This window comes from Oncorhynchus keta, unplaced genomic scaffold, assembly GCF_023373465.1.
Source record: "Oncorhynchus keta strain PuntledgeMale-10-30-2019 unplaced genomic scaffold, Oket_V2 Un_scaffold_6055_pilon_pilon, whole genome shotgun sequence".
NCBI classification, from domain to species: domain Eukaryota; kingdom Metazoa; phylum Chordata; class Actinopteri; order Salmoniformes; family Salmonidae; genus Oncorhynchus; species Oncorhynchus keta.
This window is the reverse complement of record NW_026290974.1, coordinates 325441-346390: the sequence shown is the minus strand read 5'-3', so window position 1 is coordinate 346390 and position 20950 is coordinate 325441. Positions and strand designations below refer to the sequence as shown.

The window sequence follows — 20950 nt, the reverse complement described above, 5'->3', positions numbered from 1 at the left end:
TGTTCCATATATAATATCTGTGTGGAGAAAAATTGTGTTTATAAATTAAGGACCATGACAAGAAAACCTGCCGATGAAAAGCAGAACGTTTCACTGGAACTTTGTCAATATTATAATAATTATATTATAATTATATTATTATAATTGCAAAACAACATGAAGTTAAGGCCACCAAAAGTAGAGAAGATATGATGAGGAATACAATTCCAGATAGAAGTGGGTCTTCTTAGGAATTGTTTTATCCAATTGATCTTAAAAGTATTATTTCAAGTAGTAAAGTCCAGAAAATTCAGTCCACCATTCTCATAAGTGTTCATTACAACAGTTTTCCTAATGTAATGGGTACGGTTTCTCCAAAGAAAGTTGAAAAGCATCTGGTCTATCTCCTTGCTTATTTTACTGTCACGATATAAAGATAGAGCACCATATGTTAGTCTAGAGATACCTTCAGCCTTGGTTATTAGGACTCTTCCTTTTAAAGATAAGTCCCTCTGTAGCCATTGATTTAGTTTCTTCTGTTTTTTTTTAAATAAGAGGGTTAAAATTGAGTAAGCCTCTAGACTTTGTACAAACACACACGCCGCCACGCTTTCGGTCAATTTTATGAATGCTATAACCCGGTAGCTAATCTGTTCCATATAACCCTTTAAATTAGTAATGGATAATAGGAGAATAACAAGTGGGCGTGATGGTGATTTATTAATCCTCCCCATTAGAAGATTATTATCATTAGTTGATTTTTTAAAAATTGTTTTGTTATTATTATACAGACATAATAAAACACGAATGACAGCCTCTCCTTGACCAAACGTAATTGAAACAGGCAGTTTGACAGGCGGCTAAAATATCCAGTCAACTCGAAGGACCAAAAACTATAAACGTCAGAGTTTACGTTCCGCCAGCGGTGGGCGGAAGCTGCGGAACTCCATACCGCACTTAGCCTGCGGTTTCCAAGTACTGGAGTTTTGGTATTTCTTTACACACTACCTTATGTATCATTCTTAAACATTACATTGATAGAAACTACGGCAACTCTCAAACAACACTAGTAGTAGCTAGGTCTTTCCCCAACAGGCTAGATATGTTTGCTAGTTAGCCTGTATCGTTGGTCTGTTTGCTCACCCTGTTGCAGCTCTGACTTCTCTTCAGCTTTGCTTGTGTTACGTTGGCAACCAGAATAAAGCCTACCGTTGATTGAGCTACTATATTTATTTCCTAGTTTTCTTAATTATACAGATAACTTTTATCCAAATAAGGCCTATGTACGATGATTATACACACCCCCATCATCCCCGTGTTTTCCTAGCTTTATCCTGCCACCACTACGTTAGTTACACAAACCCCCTGCGTGGAGCGCAAACTCAGCTGTGTCATCCCTGTATGTATATATATATATATATATATATACAGAGAACCTTTATATATACACACAGTGCTTTGTCCTTGAGCATGCTTTTGCGGCACAGTCGATAGCGCGCCTCGGGCTAGAAGGTCGAGGGTTCGAGACCTGCTCCCTGATGTTTCATTACATTGGTGTCAGAAGTGGGATCGGACCTCGCATCCACGACAGTGCGTTCCTGTAAAACGTCGAGTCGCAAGCGCGAGGACGCGTTCTTTGAATTTGAATTTCGCCCCGTTGTGTTTAATCCACTACGGTAGTTTTGAACTTCCGTTCAAAAGTTTGGGGTCACTTAGAAATGTCATTAAAAAAAAAAAAAAAAATCAACATTTTGTCCATTAAAAAATATCAAATTGATCAGAAATTCAGTGTAGACATTGTTAATGTTGTAAATGACTATTGTAGCTGGAAAAGGCAGATTTTTTAAATGGAATATCTACATAGGCGTACAGAGGACCATTATCAGCAACCATCACTCCTGTGTTCCAATGGCACGTTGTGTTAGCTAATCCAAATGTATAATTTTAAAAGGCTAATTGATAATTAGAAAACCATTTTGCAATTATGTTAGCACAGCTGAAAACTTGTTATGATTAAAGAAGCAATAAAACGGGCCTTTAGACTAGTTGAGTATCTGGAGCATCAGCATTTGTGGGTTCGATTACTACAAATGCTGATGCTCCAGATACTCAACTAATTGAATAGGATCTGTATGTGCATGGATTTATCTCTATCAATAATGGTGTATGTATACAGTACATAGGTACCTGGTATCATGGCGACCAGACGGGCTCTGAAGGCAGTGCTGATTGACCTGAGTGGAACCCTCCATGTAGAAGACACAGCCGTGCCTGGAGCACAGGACGCCCTCCACAGGTCAGTCTGCCCAGAGCCCTGTTATCCTTGTTATTCAGTACTCACCCAGCCACTTTGTCCTAAGTTGCTCACACAACCCTCTGGTTACATCTGAAAGTAAGAAGTCACAAATACGTCTAAGATTCTCTTTCTGCAGCATGCCTCAGTCCCCATATTCAGTACTCACCCAGTCCTCAATTCTGTGAGTTTCTTCTGAAGTCACACGGTCTCTATGTTTGGGGTTTATACACTAGGTTGCGTCAGTCCTCTGTAGCGGTGAAGTTTGTGACCAACACCACTAAGGAGTGTAAGAGGAACCTTGTGGAGCGTCTCCACAGTCTGAACTTTGACATCCAGGAGCAGGAGATCTTCACGTCCCTGACAGCAGCCAGGAGCCTCGTGGAGCAGAGACAACTACGCCCCCTACTGCTGGTGGCGGACAGTGCACTGGAGGACTTCTCAGGTGAGAGCCAGGGCTAGATGAGGCAGAGCAGATTGCAAACTAACTTACATTTAGCATCCCAATGGAGCTGTATGGACCCTGGTCAGAAGTAGTGCACTGTATAGGGCATATGGTGCCATTTGAGATGCGGGTATAGCTTTAACTCTATAAAGCCTCTTCTGTCCATGTTGTGCTGCAGGTATGGAGACATCCGAACCCAACGCTGTGGTGATAGGCTTAGCTCCAGACCACTTCAACTACCAGACGCTAAACAAAGCATTCAGGTAAACCGCTGAGTCAGTCCTCATACTGTAACCCCCCCTGTTATTGTAATGGTGAAAGGTGAAAGGTCGACCGATTATGATTTTTCAACGCCGATACCAATTAATCGGACGATTTAAAAATATATAAATAATAATACATTTATAAAAAATAATAATAAAAATGTATTTATACACACACACACACACACACATTTTTGTAATAATGACAATTGCAACAATACTCAATGAACACTTTTATTTTAACTTAATATAATACATTTTATGGGTTTTTGGATGTTTGTTCTTAAGGTGATTCCACAGGTTGGTGGTATTTTTTGATTTAGCCGTTGCTGACCCCATGCTTACATCTTCACAAATAAGACACCTTGCATTCCCTGGTGCCAATTCCATGTAATAGTCTGGTGCTCTGCTTTTCTCTGCCATCTATAACACACACACACACACACACACACACACACACTGAAACAGCTCTGAAGTGACAATGATACTGAAGAGTCTGCTTAGGAGACAAATACTCTCAACTGTTATTCAAAGTTACCTGTGATGAATGTTTAAAACATCATTTCTATATGCAGGAAATCCTATTTTAATAATGGGCATGGTAAGAATTGACTACCAAAGCGCGAGTCATAATTCCCATGACACCTTCTAGCAACATCTGAAAAGTGGTTCCTTCATTCATTTATTCCATAGGATATTTTTAGATTCACTTAAAATAAGGTCTGTTTCGTGTAGGCTTACACCACCGTGCCAATTTTATATATTCGTGTAGGCTTACACCACCTTGCCAATTTTATAACTGTGTAGATAGCCATAGGACAAGGTAACTCTGATCAATATTGGCTAAATATAAGCGAAGATAAAAAAATAAAATAAAAAATTGTAGAGTGGATTTATGAAAATATGTTGACAAACGTTACCTTATCCTAGTGAGATTTACACGGGTATCAAAATGCCGAAGTGGTTTAAGCACGAAACACAGACCTTATCTGAAGAAGATCAAGACATTCTCTATGGAAGACATGAACGGTAAAGTAATGAAGGAACCTCTTTCAAGTTCAGTTATTACAGGAATTATAACGCGTTGACTATCTCTCTAAACCATATACCATATATATATATACTATATATGCCTGCTGCTGCCTACCACCCCTCAGTCAGACTGCTCTATCAAATATCATATCATAGACTTAACTAGAAACACACAGAAATACGAGCCTTAGGTCAAATCCGGAAACTATCACCTCGAAAACAAAATGTTTATTCCGTTCCGTATTTTATATAAGCCAACTTACCTTGGCTTAATGCATTCGAGTAACAGGCAGGCTCCTCGTGGAGTGCAATGTAATCAGGTGGTTAGAGCGTTGGACTAGTTAACTGTAAGGTTGCAAGATTGGATCCCCCGAGCTGACAAGGTAAAAATCTGTCGTTCAGAACGTTCCTAGGCCGTCATTGAAAATAATAAAGGTGTAAAAAATAATAATAATTGCCAAAATCGGCACCCAAAATACAGATTTCCGATTGTTATGAAAACTTGAAATCGGCCCTAATTAATCGGCCATTCCGATTAATCGGTCCACCTCTAGTTGACGGGGCTGAAGTGGAGCAGATCGAGTTTCAAGTTCCTTGGTGTCCATATCACCAACAAACTATTATGGTCCAAACACACCAAGACAGTTGTGAATAGGGCACGACAACACATTTTCCCCCTCAGGAGACTGGAAGGCCCAAAAAATAGTCAATGACTATTTACCTTAGACTGTAGTCTTTGCTGCAGGAGGGACTGGTGCGCTTCACAAATAGATGGCTTCATGAGGAAGTAAAATGATGTGGATATATTGACGCAACATCTCAAGACATCAGTCAGGAAGTTAAAGCTTGGTCGCAAATGGGTCTTCCAAATGGACAATAACCCCAAACATACTTCCAAAGTTGTGGCAAAATGGCTTAAGGACAAAGTCCAGGTATTGGAGTTGCCATCACAAAGCCCTGACCTCAATCCTATAGAAAATGTGTATAGAATTATTTTTGGCAGAACTGAAAAAGCATGTGCGAGCAAGGAGGCCTACAAACCTGACTCAGTTACACCGGCTCTGTCGAGAGGAAACGGCCAAAATTCACCCAACTTATTGTGGGAAGCTTGTGGAAGGCTACCCGAAACGGTTGCCCCAAGTTAAACAATTTAAAGGAAATCCTAATTGAGTGTATGTAAACTTCTGATCCACTGGGAATGTGATGGAAGAAATTAAAGGTGAAATAAATCATTCTCTCTACTATTATTCTGACATTTCACGTTCTTAAAATAAAGTGGTGATCCTAACTGACGTAAGACAGGGAATATTTACTCGGATTAAATGTCAGGAATTGTGAAACTGATTTTAAATGTAGTTGGCTAAGGTGTATGTAAACTTCTGACTTCAACTGTATATATATTTTTTATAATCCCTGTCCCCGCAGGAGGTCTTTTTCCTTTTGGTTAGTTATCCCACTGTTCCTAGGCCGTCATTGTAAATAAGAATTTGTTCTTAACTGACTTGACTGGTTAAATAAAAATAAGTAAATAAAAATAAATTGGTGCTTGTGCGCTGCGGGGTTGAAGCTACGAACCCATAGTCTTGGCTCATTCCTACCAGGCTTCTGGGAGGGAGGCTTTTTGTTCATTTTAAAAGATCCTTCACGTGTGATAGAGAGACACCACTGTCCTCAACAATACTCCCACTGGCGTTGGTCTTTGTCATGGTAGCAACGTAGGCTACGTTGTAACTCCTCACCGTTGTCATGGTAGCAACGTAGGCTACGTTGTAACTCCTCACCGTTGTCATGGTAGCAACGTAGGCTACGCGGTTACTCCTCACCGTTGTCATGGTAGCAACGTAGACTACGCGGTTACTCCTCACCGTTGTCATGGTAGCAACGTAGACTACGCGGTTACTCCTCACCGTTGTCATGGTAGCAACGTAGGCTACGCTGGTACTCCTCACCGTTGTCATGGTAGCAACGTAGGCTACGCTGTTACTCCTCACCGTTGTCATGGTAGCAACGTAGGCTACGCTGTTACTCCTCACCGTTGTCATGGTAGCAACGTAGGCTACGCTGGTACTCCTCACCGTTGTCATGGTAGCAACGTAGGCTACGCTGGTACTCCTCACCGTTGTCATGGTTGCAACAACGTAGGCTACGCTGGTACTCCTCACCGTTGTCATGGTAGCAACGTAGGCTACGCTGGTTCTCCTCACCGTTGTCATGGTAGCAACGTAGGCTACGCTGTTACTCCTCACCGTTGTCATGGTAGCAACGTAGGCTACGCTGGTACTCCTCACCGTTGTCATGGTAGCAACGTAGGCTACGCTGGTACTCCTCACCGTTGTCATGGTAGCAATGTAGGCTACGCTGGTACTCCTCACCGTTGTCATGGTAGCAACGTAGGCTACGCGGCTACTCCTCACCGTTGTCATGGTAGCAACGTAGACTACGCGGTTACTCCTCACCGTTGTCATGGTAGCAACGTAGGCTACGCGGTTACTCCTCACCGTTGTCATGGTAGCAACGTAGACTACGCGGTTACTCCTCACCGTTGTCATGGTAGCAACGTAGACTACGCTGTTACTCCTCACCGTTGTCATGGTAGCAACGTAGGCTACGCTGTTACTCCTCACCGTTGTCATGGTAGCAACGTAGACTACGCTGTTACTCCTCACCGTTGTCATGGTAGCAACGTAGGCTACGCTGGTACTCCTCACCGTTGTCATGGTAGCAACGTAGGCCACGCTGTTACTCCTCACCGTTGTCATGGTAGCAACGTAGGCTACGCTGGTACTCCTCACCGTTGTCATGGTTGCAACGTAGGCTACGCTGTTACTCCTCACCGTTGTCATGGTTGCAACGTAGGCTACGCTGTTACTCCTCACCGTTGTCATGGTAGCAACGTAGGCTACGCTGGTTCTCCTCACTGTTGTCATGGTAGCAACGTAGGCTACGCTGTTACTCCTCACCGTTGTCATGGTAGCAACGTAGGCTACGCTGTTACTCCTCACCGTTGTCATGGTAGCAACGTAGGCTACGCTGGTTCTCCTCACTGTTGTCATGGTAGCAACGTAGGCTACGCTGTTACTCCTCACCGTTGTCATGGTAGCAACGTAGGCTACGCTGTTACTCCTCACCGTTGTCATGGTAGCAACGTAGGCTACGCTGGTACTCCTCACCGTTGTCATGGTAGCAACGTAGGCTACGCTGTTACTCCTCACCGTTGTCATGGTAGCAACGTAGGCTACGCGGTTACTCCTCACCGTTGTCATGGTAGCAACGTAGACTACGCGGTTACTCCTCACCGTTGTCATGGTAGCAACGTAGACTACGCGGTTACTCCTCACCGTTGTCATGGTAGCAACGTAGACTACGCTGTTACTCCTCACCGTTGTCATGGTAGCGACGTAGGCTACGCGGTTACTCCTCACCGTTGTCATGGTAGCAACGTAGGCTACGCTGGTACTCCTCACCGTTGTCATGGTAGCAACGTAGGCTACGCTGTTACTCCTCACCGTTGTCATGGTAGCAACGTAGGCTACGCTGTTACTCCTCACCGTTGTCATGGTAGCAAGGTAGGCTACGCTGGTACTCCTCACCGTTGTCATGGTAGCAACGTAGGCTACGCTGGTACTCCTCACCGTTGTCATGGTTGCAACGTAGGCTACGCTGTTACTCCTCACCGTTGTCATGGTTGCAACGTAGGCTACGCTGTTACTCCTCACCGTTGTCATGGTAGCAACGTAGGCTACGCTGTTACTCCTCACCGTTGTCATGGTAGCAACGTAGGCTACGCTGTTACTCCTCACCGTTGTCATGGTAGCAACGTAGGCTACGCTGTTACTCCTCACCGTTGTCATGGTAGCAACGTAGGCTACGCTGTTACTCCTCACCGTTGTCATGGTAGCGACGTAGGCTACGCGGTTACTCCTCACCGTTGTCATGGTAGCAACGTAGACTACGCGGTTACTCCTCACCGTTGTCATGGTAGCAACGTAGGCTACGCTGTTACTCCTCACCGTTGTCATGGTAGCAACGTAGGCTACGCTGTTACTCCTCACCGTTGTCATGGTAGCAACGTAGACTACGCTGTTACTCCTCGCAGTTCAAACCACAGTCCTGGGAGTAAAGTCAGTGTGTCTATGTATGTGGAAATCTCAACACGTTACACGCCAGCTACTACAGCGACTGAAATGACTGCAACACTCAACACTATACACGTCAGCTAATACAGTGACTGAAATGACTGCAACACTCAACACTACACACGTCAGCTACTACAGTGACTGAAATGACTGCAACACTCAACACTATACACGTCAGCTACTACAGTGACTGAAATGACTGCAACACTCAACACTATACACATCAGCTACTACAGTGACTGAAATGACTGCAACACTATACACGTCAGCTACCACAGTGACTGAAATGACTGTAACACTCAACACTATACACGTCAGCTACTACAGCGACTGAAATGACTGCAACACTCAACACTATACACATCAGCTACTACAGTGACTGAAATGACTGCAACACTCAACACTATACACATCAGCTACTACAGTGACTGAAATGACTGCAACACTATACACGTCAGCTACCACAGTGACTGAAATGACTGCAACACTATACACGTCAGCTACTACAGTGACTGAAATGACTGCAACACTCAACACTATACACGTCAGCTACTACAGCGACTGAAATGACTGCAACACTATACACGTCAGCTACTACAGTGACTGAAATGACTGCAACACTCAACACATCAGCTACTACAGTGACTGAAATGACTGCAACACTATACACGTCAGCTACCACAGTGACTGAAATGACTGCAACACTCAACACTACACACGTCAGCTACTACAGCGACTGAAATGACTGCAACACTATACACGTCAGCTACCAGTGACTGAAATGACTGCAACACTCAACACTACACACGTCAGCTACCACAGTGACTGAAATGACTGCAACACTCAACACTACACACGTCAGCTACTACAGCGACTGAAATGACTGCAACACTCAACACTACACACGTCAGCTACTACAGCGACTGAAATGACTGCAACACTCAACACTACACACGTCAGCTACTACAGCGACTGAAATGACTGCAACACTCAACACTATACACATCAGCTACTACAGTGACTGAAATGACTGCAACACTCAACACTACACACGTCAGCTACTACAGTGACTGAAATGACTGCAACACTCAACACTACACACGTCAGCTACTACAGTGACTGAAATGACTGCAACACTCAACACTATACACGTCAGCTACTACAGTGACTGAAATGACTGCAACACTATACACGTCAGCTACTACAGTGACTGAAATGACTGCAACACTCAACACTATACACGTCAGCTACTACAGTGACTGAAATGACTGCAACACTATACACGTCAGCTACTACAGTGACTGAAATGACTGCAACACTCAACACTACACACGTCAGCTACTACAGTGACTGAAATGACTGCAACACTCAACACTATACACGTCAGCTACTACAGTGACTGAAATGACTGCAACACTTAACACTATACATGTCAGCTACTACAGCAACTGAAATGACTGCAACACTTAACACTATACACGTCAGCTACTACAGTGACTGAAATGACTGCAACACTTAACACTATACACGTCAGCTACTACAGCGACTGAAATGACTGCAACACTCAACACGTCAGCTACTACAGCGACTGAAATGACTGCAACACTCAACACTATACACATCAGCTACCACAGCGACTGAAATGACTGCAACACTCAACACTATACACGTCAGCTACTACAGTGACTGAAATGACTGCAACACTCAACACTACACACATCAGCTACTACAGCGACTGAAATGACTGCAACACTTAACACTATACACGTCAGCTACTACAGTGACTGTAATGACTGCAACACTCAACACTATACACGTCAGCTACTACAGCGACTGAAATGACTGCAACACTTAACACTATACACATCAGCTACTACAGTGACTGAAATGACTGCAACACTCAACACTATACACGTCAGCTACTACAGCGACTGAAATGACTGCAACACTCAACACTATACACATCAGCTACTACAGTGACTGAAATGACTGCAACACTTAACACTATACACATCAGCTACTACAGTGACTGAAATGACTGCAACACTATACACGTCAGCTACTACAGTGACTGAAATGACTGCAACACTATACATGTCAGCTACCACAGTGACTGAAATGACTGCAACACTCAACACTATACACGTCAGCTACCACAGTGACTGAAATGACTGTAACACTCAACACTATACACGTCAGCTACCACAGTGACTGAAATGACTGCAACACTCAACACTATACACGTCAGCTACTACAGTGACTGAAATGACTGCAACACTCAACACTATACACGTCAGCTACTACAGTGACTGAAATGACTGCAACACTATACACGTCAGCTACTACAGTGACTGAAATGACTGCAACACTTAACACTATACACGTCAGCTACTACAGTGACTGAAATGACTGCAACACTCAACACTACACACGTCAGCTACTACAGTGACTGAAATGACTGCAACACTCAACACTATACACGTCAGCTACTACAGTGACTGAAATGACTGCAACACTCAACACTATACACATCAGCTACTACAGTGACTGAAATGACTGCAACACTATACACGCCAGCTACTACAGCGACTGAAATGACTGCAACACTTAACAAAGAGCTGTACTTAGTTTCAGAGTGGGTGGCAAGGGAGAAGTTAGTCACAATACTTTTAGTTTTTTAAATATTTATAATTGGGACACATCATTGACTAAACCTCAACTAAATAATGTGGAAACTGTAGAAGTTGAAGTGACTAAACTGCTTGGAGTAACCCTGAATTGTAAAGTCATGTTCAAATCATATTGATACAACAGAGGGACTTGGGAAAATTGCAATTGTCTCAGAACAAGGCAGACACCCATGCAAACCCCACAAGACATGCCACCAGAGGTCTGTTTAAACTACTAACACACAGCTCAGACACCCATGCAAACCCCACAAGACATGCCACCAGAGGTCTGTTTAAACTACTAACACACAGCTCAGACACCCATGCAAACCCCACAAGACATGCCACCAGAGGTCTGTTTAAACTACTAACACACAGCTCAGACACCCATGCAAACCCCACAAGACATGCCACCAGAGGTCTGTTTAAACTACTAACACACAGCTCAGACACCCATGCAAACCCCACAAGACATGCCACCAGAGGTCTGTTTAAACTACTAACACACAGCTCAGACACCCATGCAAACCCCACAAGACATGCCACCAGAGGTCTCTTCACAGTCCCCAAGTCCAGAACAGACTATGGGAGGCGCACAGTACTACATAGAGCCATGACTACATGGAACTCTATTCCACAGTACTACATAGAGCCATGACTACATGGAACTCTATTCCACAGTACTACATAGAGCCATGACTACATGGAACTCTATTCCACAGTACTACATAGAGCCATGACTACATGGAACTCTATTCCACAGTACTACATAGAGCCATGACTACATGGAACTCTATTCCACAGTACTACATAGAGCCATGACTACATGGAACTCTATTCCACAGTGCTACATAGAGCCATGACTACATGGAACTCTATTCCACAGTGCTACATAGAGCCATGACTACATGGAACTCTATTCCACAGTGCTACATAGAGCCATGACTACATGGAACTCTATTCCACAGTGCTACATAGAGCCATGACTACATGGAACTCTATTCCACAGTGCTACATAGAGCCATGACTACATGGAACTCTATTCCACAGTGCTACATAGAGCCATGACTACATGGAACTCTATTCCACAGTGCTACATAGAGCCATGACTACATGGAACTCTATTCCACAGTGCTACATAGAGCCATGACTACATGGAACTCTATTCCACAGTGCTACATAGAGCCATGACTACATGGAACTCTATTCCACAGTGCTACATAGAGCCATGACTACATGGAACTCTATTCCACAGTACTACATAGAGCCATGACTACATGGAACTCTATTCCACAGTACTACATAGAGCCATGACTACATGGAACTCTATTCCACAGTACTACATAGAGCCATGACTACATGGAACTCTATTCCACAGTACTACATAGAGCCATGACTACATGGAACTCTATTCCACAGTACTACATAGAGCCATGACTACATGGAACTCTATTCCACAGTACTACATAGAGCCATGACTACATGGAACTCTATTCCACAGTACTACATAGAGCCATGATTACATGGAACTCTATTCCACAGTACTACATAGAGCCATGACTACATGGAACTCTATTCCACAGTCCTACATAGAGCCATGACTACATGGAACTCTATTCCACAGTGCTACATAGAGCCATGACTACATGGAACTCTATTCCACAGTACTACATAGAGCCATGACTACATGGAACTCTATTCCACAGTACTACATAGAGCCATGACTACATGGAACTCTATTCCACAGTACTACATAGAGCCATGACTACATGGAACTCTATTCCACAGTACTACATAGAGCCATGACTACATGGAACTCTATTCCACAGTACTACATAGAGCCATGACTACATGGAACTCTATTCCACAGTACTACATAGAGCCATGACTACATGGAACTCTATTCCACAGTACTACATAGAGCCATGACTACATGGAACTCTATTCCACAGTACTACATAGAGCCATGACTACATGGAACTCTATTCCAAAGTACTACATAGAGCCATGACTACATGGAACTCTATTCCACAGTACTACATAGAGCCATGACTACATGGAACTCTATTCCACAGTACTACATAGAGCCATGACTACATGGAACTCTATTCCACAGTAATACATGGAGCCATGACTACACGGAACTCTATTCCACAGTACTACATAGAGCCATGACCACATGGAACTCTATTCCACAGTACTACATAGAGCCATGACTACATGGAACTCTATTCCACAGTACTACATGGAGCCATGACTACATGGAACTCTATTCCACAGTACTACATAGAGCCATGACTACATGGAACTCTATTCCACAGTACTACATAGAGCCATGACAACATGGAACTCTATTCCACAGTACTACATAGAGCCATGACTACATGGAACTCTATTCCACAGTACTACATAGAGCCATGACTACATGGAACTCTATTCCACAGTACTACATAAAGCCATGACTACATGGAACTCTATTCCACAGTACTACATAGAGCCATGAGTACACGGAACTCTATTCCACAGTACTACACAGAGCCATGACTACATGGAACTCTATTCCACAGTACTACATAGAGCCATGACTACATGGAACTCTATTCCACAGTACTACATAGAGCCATGACTACATGGAACTCTATTCCACAGTACTACATAGAGCCATGATTACATGGAACTCTATTCCACAGTACTACATAGAGCCATGACGACATGGAACTCTATTCCACATCAGGTAACTGATGCAAGCAGATTAAAAAAAACAAAACCAGATAGAAAAACACCTTGTGGAACAGCGTGAACTGTGACGAGACACACATAGGCACAGACACATGATAACATGTTATGCATGTATTGTAATGTTTTTAAAATTCTATAACTGCCATACGTAGAATGTATGCACACATGACTGTAAGTCGCTTTGGATAAAAGCGTCTGCTAAATGGCATATATTATTATTATATTATTCATTTTTCCAGACCCCAAGAAGAGTAGCTGCTGGCTTGACAGCAGCTGATGGGGATCGATAATAAATACTAATCTTTGATCATCTGTACATTTCTCACTCCTTCAGGATTATCCGTAGTCATGGTAGCATCCACATTAATGTAGAAATGTTTAGAAATATATTATATTGTTATTTACAGTAAAAGTGACAAATGACAATACATGCTTTTTTTCTCTGTTGAATTTGGGCACAACAAAACAAACTGCAAATGCATCCAAGGTTGTTCAAGTTGAGTCTCTAGCTTGGTGTAGTCACTGCATGCTATGAATATGGGAACAAAAACTAAACTTTTTACTACTTTATTTATAACAATCTCTACACGTGTCGATACATTTACTCCTACCTGTTTGAGGAATATAGCTCAGTATTTGATCTATTTTATACAGTCATTATTGCTCACCTTTATCATGGGCATTAATCATTTCAGACCCCACTGTGTATGGCACATCTCAATGTATTGCTTTACATGTGTTTTCTTGTATGTGACACTCAGCTGCCTTAGTATACACATCAAATAAAACTCTTTTCCTCTATCTACCAGGCTGGTTCTAGACGGGGCCCCCCTCATAGCCATCCATAAGGCCAGGTATTATAAGAGGAAGGATGGTCTGGCGCTGGGCCCCGGAGCCTTTGTGACAGGGTTAGAGTACGCTACAGACTGTCAAGCCACCGTTGTGGGGAAGCCTGAGGGGACATTCTTCCTGGAGGCTCTGAGGGACATTGGCTGTTGTCCTGAAGAGGCCATCATGATTGGAGACGTGAGTCACACTGGAGGACTCCCAAATAGTACCCTGTTCCCTATATAGTTGGGTTATCTACAATTAACAAAAATATAAATGCAACATTTATATTTTATATATTATTTATAGTATACAGTACCAATACATATACAGTACCAATAAGTATACAGTAACAGTCAGTATACAGTACCAATAAATATACAGTACCAATAAGTATACAGTAACAGTCAGTATACAGTACCAATAAATATACAGTACCAATAAATATACAGTACCAATAAGTATACAGTACCAGTCAGTATACAGTACCAGTCAGTATACAGTACCAGTCAGTATACAGTACCAATAAATATACAGTACCAATAAGTATACAGTACCAGTCAGTATACAGTACCAGTCAGTATACAGTACCAATAAATATACAGTACCAATAAATATACAGTACCAATAAGTATACAGTACCAGTCAGTATACAGTACCAGTCAGTATACAGTACCAGTCAGTATACAGTACCAATAAATATACAGTACCAATAAGTATACAGTACCAGTCAGTATACAGTACCAGTCAGTATACAGTACCAGTCAGTATACAGTACCAGTCAGTATACAGTACCAATAAGTATACAGTACCAGTCAGTATACAGTACCAGTCAGTATACAGTACCAGTCAGTATACAGTACCAGTCAGTATACAGTACCAGTCAAGTTTGGACACCTTCTCATTAATTTTTTTTTCTTCATTTGTGCTATTTTCTACATTGTAGAATAATAGTGAAGACATCAAAACTATGAAATAACACATGGAATGCTTGTATTACATTATAATAGTTGTTACATTCGACAGAATAGAGTATTGTGTGTGTGTTCCACTGAGGATGGGCCTCTATGAGATCACACGGACAGAGGAGATTTACGATGTCTTTTGTTATAAAGCTTGTATTACATTATAATAGTTGTTACATTCGACAGAATAGAGTATTGTGTGTGTGTTCCACTGAGGATGGGCCTCTATGAGATCACACGGACAGAGGAGATTTACGATGTCTTTGGGGTGATAAAGCCTAAAGAGCATTCCAGAGAACATGAGCTAATGGTTATGTTCTATGCCGTACCAGGGAGAGACAGGTTCCCTATTGGAGTAGGAGGGCCAGACACTGGTCTTTACAATGAAAACAGCAGTAACTGTCTGCTATGTTTTATAGATATCTGTCATACAAATCTTAACCTTTGTGAACTGTTCCTAAGATCTGTGGTTCGTCAGTGTAAGTTGAGAGGGGTGTATCTTGGCTATAAAAGATCTTTGTACTTTTCTGTGGTCACTTCTCAACGGTTCATTAGAAATAGTGAATTGCTGAAAGTCAAATGCTATTGCAAAGCTTATCATTATTATTAAATATGTAGTTTAAGTATGACTCTGACTGGTGTGTAGTTTGTAACTCTCCTCATTTGGTAAAGCAGAAATATGCCACCACACTAGTAAGGATTGAGTACTGAGCAAAGTACAGAGAGATCCTTGATGATGAAAACCTGCTCCAGAGCGCTCAGGACCTCAGACTCAAACAAAGTACTGAGTAAAGGGTGTGAATATTATTTTTTTGTAATACATTTGTAAAAATAATATCTAACAAACTGTTTTTGCTTTGTCATTATGGGGTATTGTGTGTAGATTGATGAGGGGTAAAAAACAATGTAATACATTTTAGAAGAAGGCTGTAACCTATCAACATGTGGAAAAATTCAAGGGGTCTGAATACTTTCCGAAGGCACTGTAGGTTCAGAACTTTTGTGAAACAGCACAGGTGAAAAATATTTAGCAAATAGAACTCGAAACTGGATGGTGTTCAGAGATAGATGGGAGGGGTTGCATGACCTCAAGAGACCAGTTCACACCAGACATCCCAAGAATATTGCTGAACTGAAACAGTTTTGTAAAGAGGAATGGTCCAACATTCCTCCTGACCATTTTGCAGGTCTGATACACAACTACAGAAAACATTTGGTTGAGGTTATTGTTGCCACTGTATGGGGGATTGGAAAAGATACAGACATTACATTGATAGAATCCACAATCTAACTGCAATATTACATCTAACGTCAATCTGTTTAACAGTATTGTTCAATATCTACCCCCCCTTTACAGGACGCCAGAGACGACGTGGGCGGGGCTCAAAACATTGGCATGCTGGGAATTGTAGTCAGAACCGGTAAGAGACATGACATCGCTTCATAACTCATAGAAAACCTCTTTAAAAGCATTCTAAAAGCAACTAATGCCAAGCATTTCTATTGATTCATAGCATGTTGTCTTCTATAGGTAAATACAGAGTGGGAGATGAGGGTAAAATTAATCCTCCACCATACCTGACCTGTGACAGCTTCACTCAAGCTGTGGACCACATCCTCCAACACATCCTTTAATGATGACTCTCTCACTATTAGATCATTTAGACATGGGTATATCTCATCATGTTGCAGTCCCACACCTCCTCTAGTCCCACACCTCCTCTAGTCCCACACCTCCTCTAGTCCCACACCTCCTCTAGTCCCACACCTCCTCTAGTCCCACACCTCCTCTAGTCCCACACCTCCTCTAGTCCCACACCAGACTAACACCTCCTCTAGTCCCACACCAGACTAACACCTCTAGTCCCACACCAGACTAACAACTCCTCTAGTCCCACACCAGACTAACACCTCCTCTAGTCCCACACCTCCTCTAGTCCCACACCAGACTAACACCTCCTCTAGTCCCACACCAGACTAACACCTCTAGTCCCACACCAGACTGTAACACCTCTAGTCCCACACCTCCTCTAGTCCCACACCAAACTGTAACACCTCTAGTCCCACACCAGACTGTAACACCTCTAGTCCCACACCAGACTAACACCTCCTCTAGTCCCACACCTCCTCTAGTCCCACACCTCCTCTAGTCCCACACCTCCTCTAGTCCCACACCTCCTCTAGTCCCACACCTCCTCTAGTCCCACACCAGACTAACACCTCCTCTAGTCCCACACCTCCTCTAGTCCCACACCAGACTAACACCTCCTCTAGTCCCACACCAGACTAACACCTCCTCTAGTCCCACACCAGACTAACACCTCCTCTAGTCCCACACCAGACTAACACCTCTAGTCCCACACCTCCTCTAGTCCCACACCTCCTCTAGTCCCACACCTCCTCTAGTCCCACACCTCCTCTAGTCCCACACCAGACTAACACCTCCTCTAGTCCCACACCAGACTAACACCTCCTCTAATCCCACACCTCCTCTAGTCCCACACCTCCTCTAGTCCCACACCTCCTCTAGTCCCACACCTCCTCTAGTCCCACACCTCCTCTAGTCCCACACCTCCTCTAGTCCCACACCAGACTAACACCTCCTCTAGTCCCACACCAGACTAACACCTCCTCTAGTCCCACACCTCCTCTAGTCCCACACCAGACTAACACCTCCTCTAGTCCCACACCAGACTAACACCTCCTCTAGTCCCACACCAGACTAACACCTCCTCTAGTCCCACACCAGACTAACACCTCCTCTAGTCCCACACCAGACTAACACCTCCTCTAGTCCCACACCAGACTAACACCTCCTCGAGTCCCACACCAGACTAACACCTCTAGTCCCACACCAGACTAACACCTCCTCTAGTCCCACACCAGACTAACACCTCCTCTAGTCCCACACCAGACTAACACCTCTAGTCCCACACCAGACTGTAACACCTCTAGTCCCACACCAGACTAACCCCTCTAATCCCACACCAGACTAACACCTCCTCTAGTCCCACACCAGACTAACACCTCTTGTCCCACACCAGACTAACACCTCTAGTCCCACACCAGACTAACACCTCTAGTCCCACACCAGACTGTAACACCTCTTGTCCCACACCAGACTAACACCTCCTCTAGTCTAGTGTGTTGATGAATAGGTAGTGTTAGGGTTCTGTGTTGGTGAATAGGTAATGTTAGGGTTCTGTGTTGATGAATAGGGAAGTGTTAGGGTTCTGTGTTGATGAATAGGTAGTGTTAGGGTTCTGTGTTGATGAATAGGTAGTGTTAGGGTTCTGTGTTGATGAATAGGTAGTGTTAGGGTTCTGTGTTGATGAATAGGTAGTGTTAGGGTTCTGTGTTGATGAATAGGTAGTGTTAGGGTTCTGTGTTGATGAATAGGTAGTGTTAGGGTTCTGTGTTGATGAATAGGTAGTGTTAGGGTTCTGTGTTGATGAATAGGTAGTGTTAGGGTTCTGTGTTTATGAATAGGTAGTGTTAGGGTTCTGTGTTGATGAATAGGTAGTGTTAGGGTTCTGTGTTGATGAATAGGTAGTGTTAGGGTTCTGTGTTTATAAATAGGTAGTGTTAGGTTTATGTGTTGATGAATAGATACTGGGATAACAAGACTGCATCAAACCTTTGCACTTGTGAAGAGTGTTTAAAATGGCATTTTCTGAAAAAATGTCTTGTGTGTAATCATGTTTATAAAAAGTGATCATGACTAGTACTACCAATGACTCATATTGTCTTTAATTGAACATAGAGAATCCATTCAGCTGTATAAAACACAGGTCAGCAACCTTCCATTTCTTCAGTGAAGTTACAGAAACCGCTTCTACCAAAGGTTCTATCTCAGACAAGCCCTATGTACAGACACACTGGGTTCTGTCTCAGACAAGCCCTATGTACAGACACACTGACCTAGGTTCTGTCTCAGACAAGGCCTATGTACAGACACACTAGGTTCTGTCTCAGACAAGCCCTATGTACAGACACACTGACCTAGGTTCTGTCTCAGACAAGCCCTATGTACAGACACACTGACCTAGGTTCTGTCTCAGACAAGCCCTATGTACAGACACACTGACCTAGGTTCTGTCTCAGACAAGCCCTATGTACAGACACACTGGGTTCTGTCTCAGACAAGCCCGATGTACAGACACACTGACCTAGGTTCTGTCTCAGACAAGCCCTATGTACAGACACGCTGACCTAGGTTCTGTCTCAGACAAGCCCTATGTACAGACACACTGACCTAGGTTCTGTCTCAGACAAGCCCTATGTACAGACACACTGACATAGGTTCTGTCTCAGACAAGCCCTATGTACAGACACACTGACCTAGGTTCTGTCTCAGACCTATTACATTGCATTGCTAATCTAAGATGCTCATTGCTACAGATATGTACAGTGCATTCGGAAAGTATTCAGACCCCTTGACCTTTTCCACATTTTGTCACGTTACTGCCTTATTCTAAATTTGAATTTTAAAAAATCCCATATCAATCTACACACAATACCCAATAATGACAAAGCAAAAACTGTTTTTTTAGATGAAAGAAATTCTGACCCTTTACTCAGTACTTTGTTGAAACACCTTTGGCCGCAATTTCAGCCTGGAGTCTTCTTGGGTATGATGCTACAAGCTTGGCACACCTGTATTTGGGGAGTTTCTCCCATTCTTCTCTGCAGATCCTCTCAAGCTCAGTCAGGTTGGATGGGGAGTGTCGCTGCACAGCTATTTCCAGGTCTCTCCAGAGATGTTAGAGTACGGGCTCTGGCTGGACCACGCAAGGACATTCAGAGACTTGTCCTGAAGCCACTCCTGATTGTCTTGGCTGTGCGATTAGGGTCGTAGTCCTGTTGGAAGGTGAACCTCCACCCCAGAGGTCCTGAGTGCAATGGACCAGGTTTTCGTCAATGATCTTTCTGTACTTTGCTCCGTTCATCTTTCTCTCAATCCTGACTAGTCTCCCAGTCCCTGCCACTGGAAAAAATACCCTCATGCTACCACCATGCTTCACCATAGAGATGGTGTCAGGTTTCCTCCAGACTTGACACTTGGCATTCAGGCCAAAGAGTTCAATCTTGGTTTCATAAGACCAGAGAATCTTGTTTCTCATGGTCTGAGAGTCTAGTTGCCTATTGGCAAATTCCAAGTGGGCTGTCATGTGCCTTTTACTGAGGAGTGGCAACTCTACCATAAAGGCCTAATTGGTGGGATGCTGCAGAGATGGTTGTCCTTCTGGAAGGTTGTCCCATCTCAACAGAAGAACTATGGATGTCTGTCAGAGTGACCGTCACCTCCCTGACCAAGGCCCTTCTCCCCTGATTGCTCAGTTTTGCCGGGAGGCCAGCTCTAGGAAGAGTCTTGGTGGTTCCAAATTTCTTCCATTTAAGACTGATGGAGGGCGCTGTGTTCTTGGGGACCTTCAATGCTGCAGACATTTTTTGGTACACTTCCCAGATCTGTTTCTTGAAACAACCCTGTCTCAGAGCTCTACAGAAAATTCCTTCGCCCTCAGGACTTGGTTTTTGCTCTGACATGCACTGTCAACTGTGGGACCTCATATAGACAGGTGTGTGTCTTTCCAAATCATG

General features: G+C 43.4%; 1 protein-coding gene and 2 long non-coding RNA genes across 69 annotated transcripts; 2 read left to right on the top strand and 1 right to left on the bottom strand.

Annotated features, from left to right (window-relative positions):
* The first annotated feature begins 767 nt into the window (after positions 1–767).
* On the top strand, positions 768–17246 carry hdhd2 (haloacid dehalogenase-like hydrolase domain containing 2). 2 transcript variants are annotated; one of them, XM_035763738.2, is made up of 7 exons: positions 768–954; positions 2156–2275; positions 2509–2717; positions 2896–2980; positions 14366–14582; positions 16707–16770; positions 16881–17246. In XM_035763738.2, exons 2-7 carry the CDS (start codon positions 2175–2177, stop codon positions 16982–16984), a joined length of 780 nt encoding a protein of 259 aa, XP_035619631.1. In that variant the 5' UTR covers positions 768–954; positions 2156–2174; the 3' UTR covers positions 16985–17246. The 2 variants fall into 2 exon arrangements, with proteins under 2 accessions (XP_035619631.1, XP_035619630.1); XM_035763737.2 differs by having other exon boundaries at positions 768–968.
* LOC127929245 (uncharacterized) lies at positions 16917–18481 on the bottom strand. 50 transcript variants are annotated; one of them, XR_008134062.1, is made up of 9 exons: positions 18377–18425; positions 18216–18298; positions 18040–18162; positions 17854–17994; positions 17764–17819; positions 17559–17698; positions 17419–17473; positions 17250–17374; positions 16917–17066 (listed from the first exon to the last, which is right to left on the bottom strand). It is a non-coding gene; the product is annotated as an uncharacterized LOC127929245 (long non-coding RNA). The 50 variants fall into 50 exon arrangements; XR_008134072.1 differs by having other exon boundaries at positions 17888–17994; XR_008134101.1 differs by having other exon boundaries at positions 17905–17994.
* LOC118376927 (uncharacterized) lies at positions 18416–20209 on the top strand. 17 transcript variants are annotated; one of them, XR_008134046.1, is made up of 5 exons: positions 18544–18808; positions 18839–19274; positions 19313–19441; positions 19523–19608; positions 19652–20209. It is a non-coding gene; the product is annotated as an uncharacterized LOC118376927 (long non-coding RNA). The 17 variants fall into 17 exon arrangements; XR_008134038.1 differs by having other exon boundaries at positions 19313–19522; positions 19566–19608; XR_008134031.1 differs by lacking the exons at positions 19523–19608; positions 19652–20209 and adding an exon at positions 18416–18537 and having other exon boundaries at positions 18599–18808; positions 19313–19436.
* Positions 20210–20950: the final 741 nt, after the last annotated feature.

Excerpts from the sequence above, each read along its gene's own strand:
- hdhd2 (XM_035763738.2), top strand. The coding sequence starts at position 2,175 with ATGGCGACCAGACGGGCTCTGAAGGCAGTGCTGATTGACCTGAGTGGA. Across the intron at positions 2,276-2,508 it reads GCACAGGACGCCCTCCACAG|GTTGCGTCAGTCCTCTGTAG; the intron begins GTCAGTCTGCCC and ends TTTATACACTAG. Across the intron at positions 14,583-16,706 it reads AGGCCATCATGATTGGAGAC|GACGCCAGAGACGACGTGGG; the intron begins GTGAGTCACACT and ends CCCCCTTTACAG.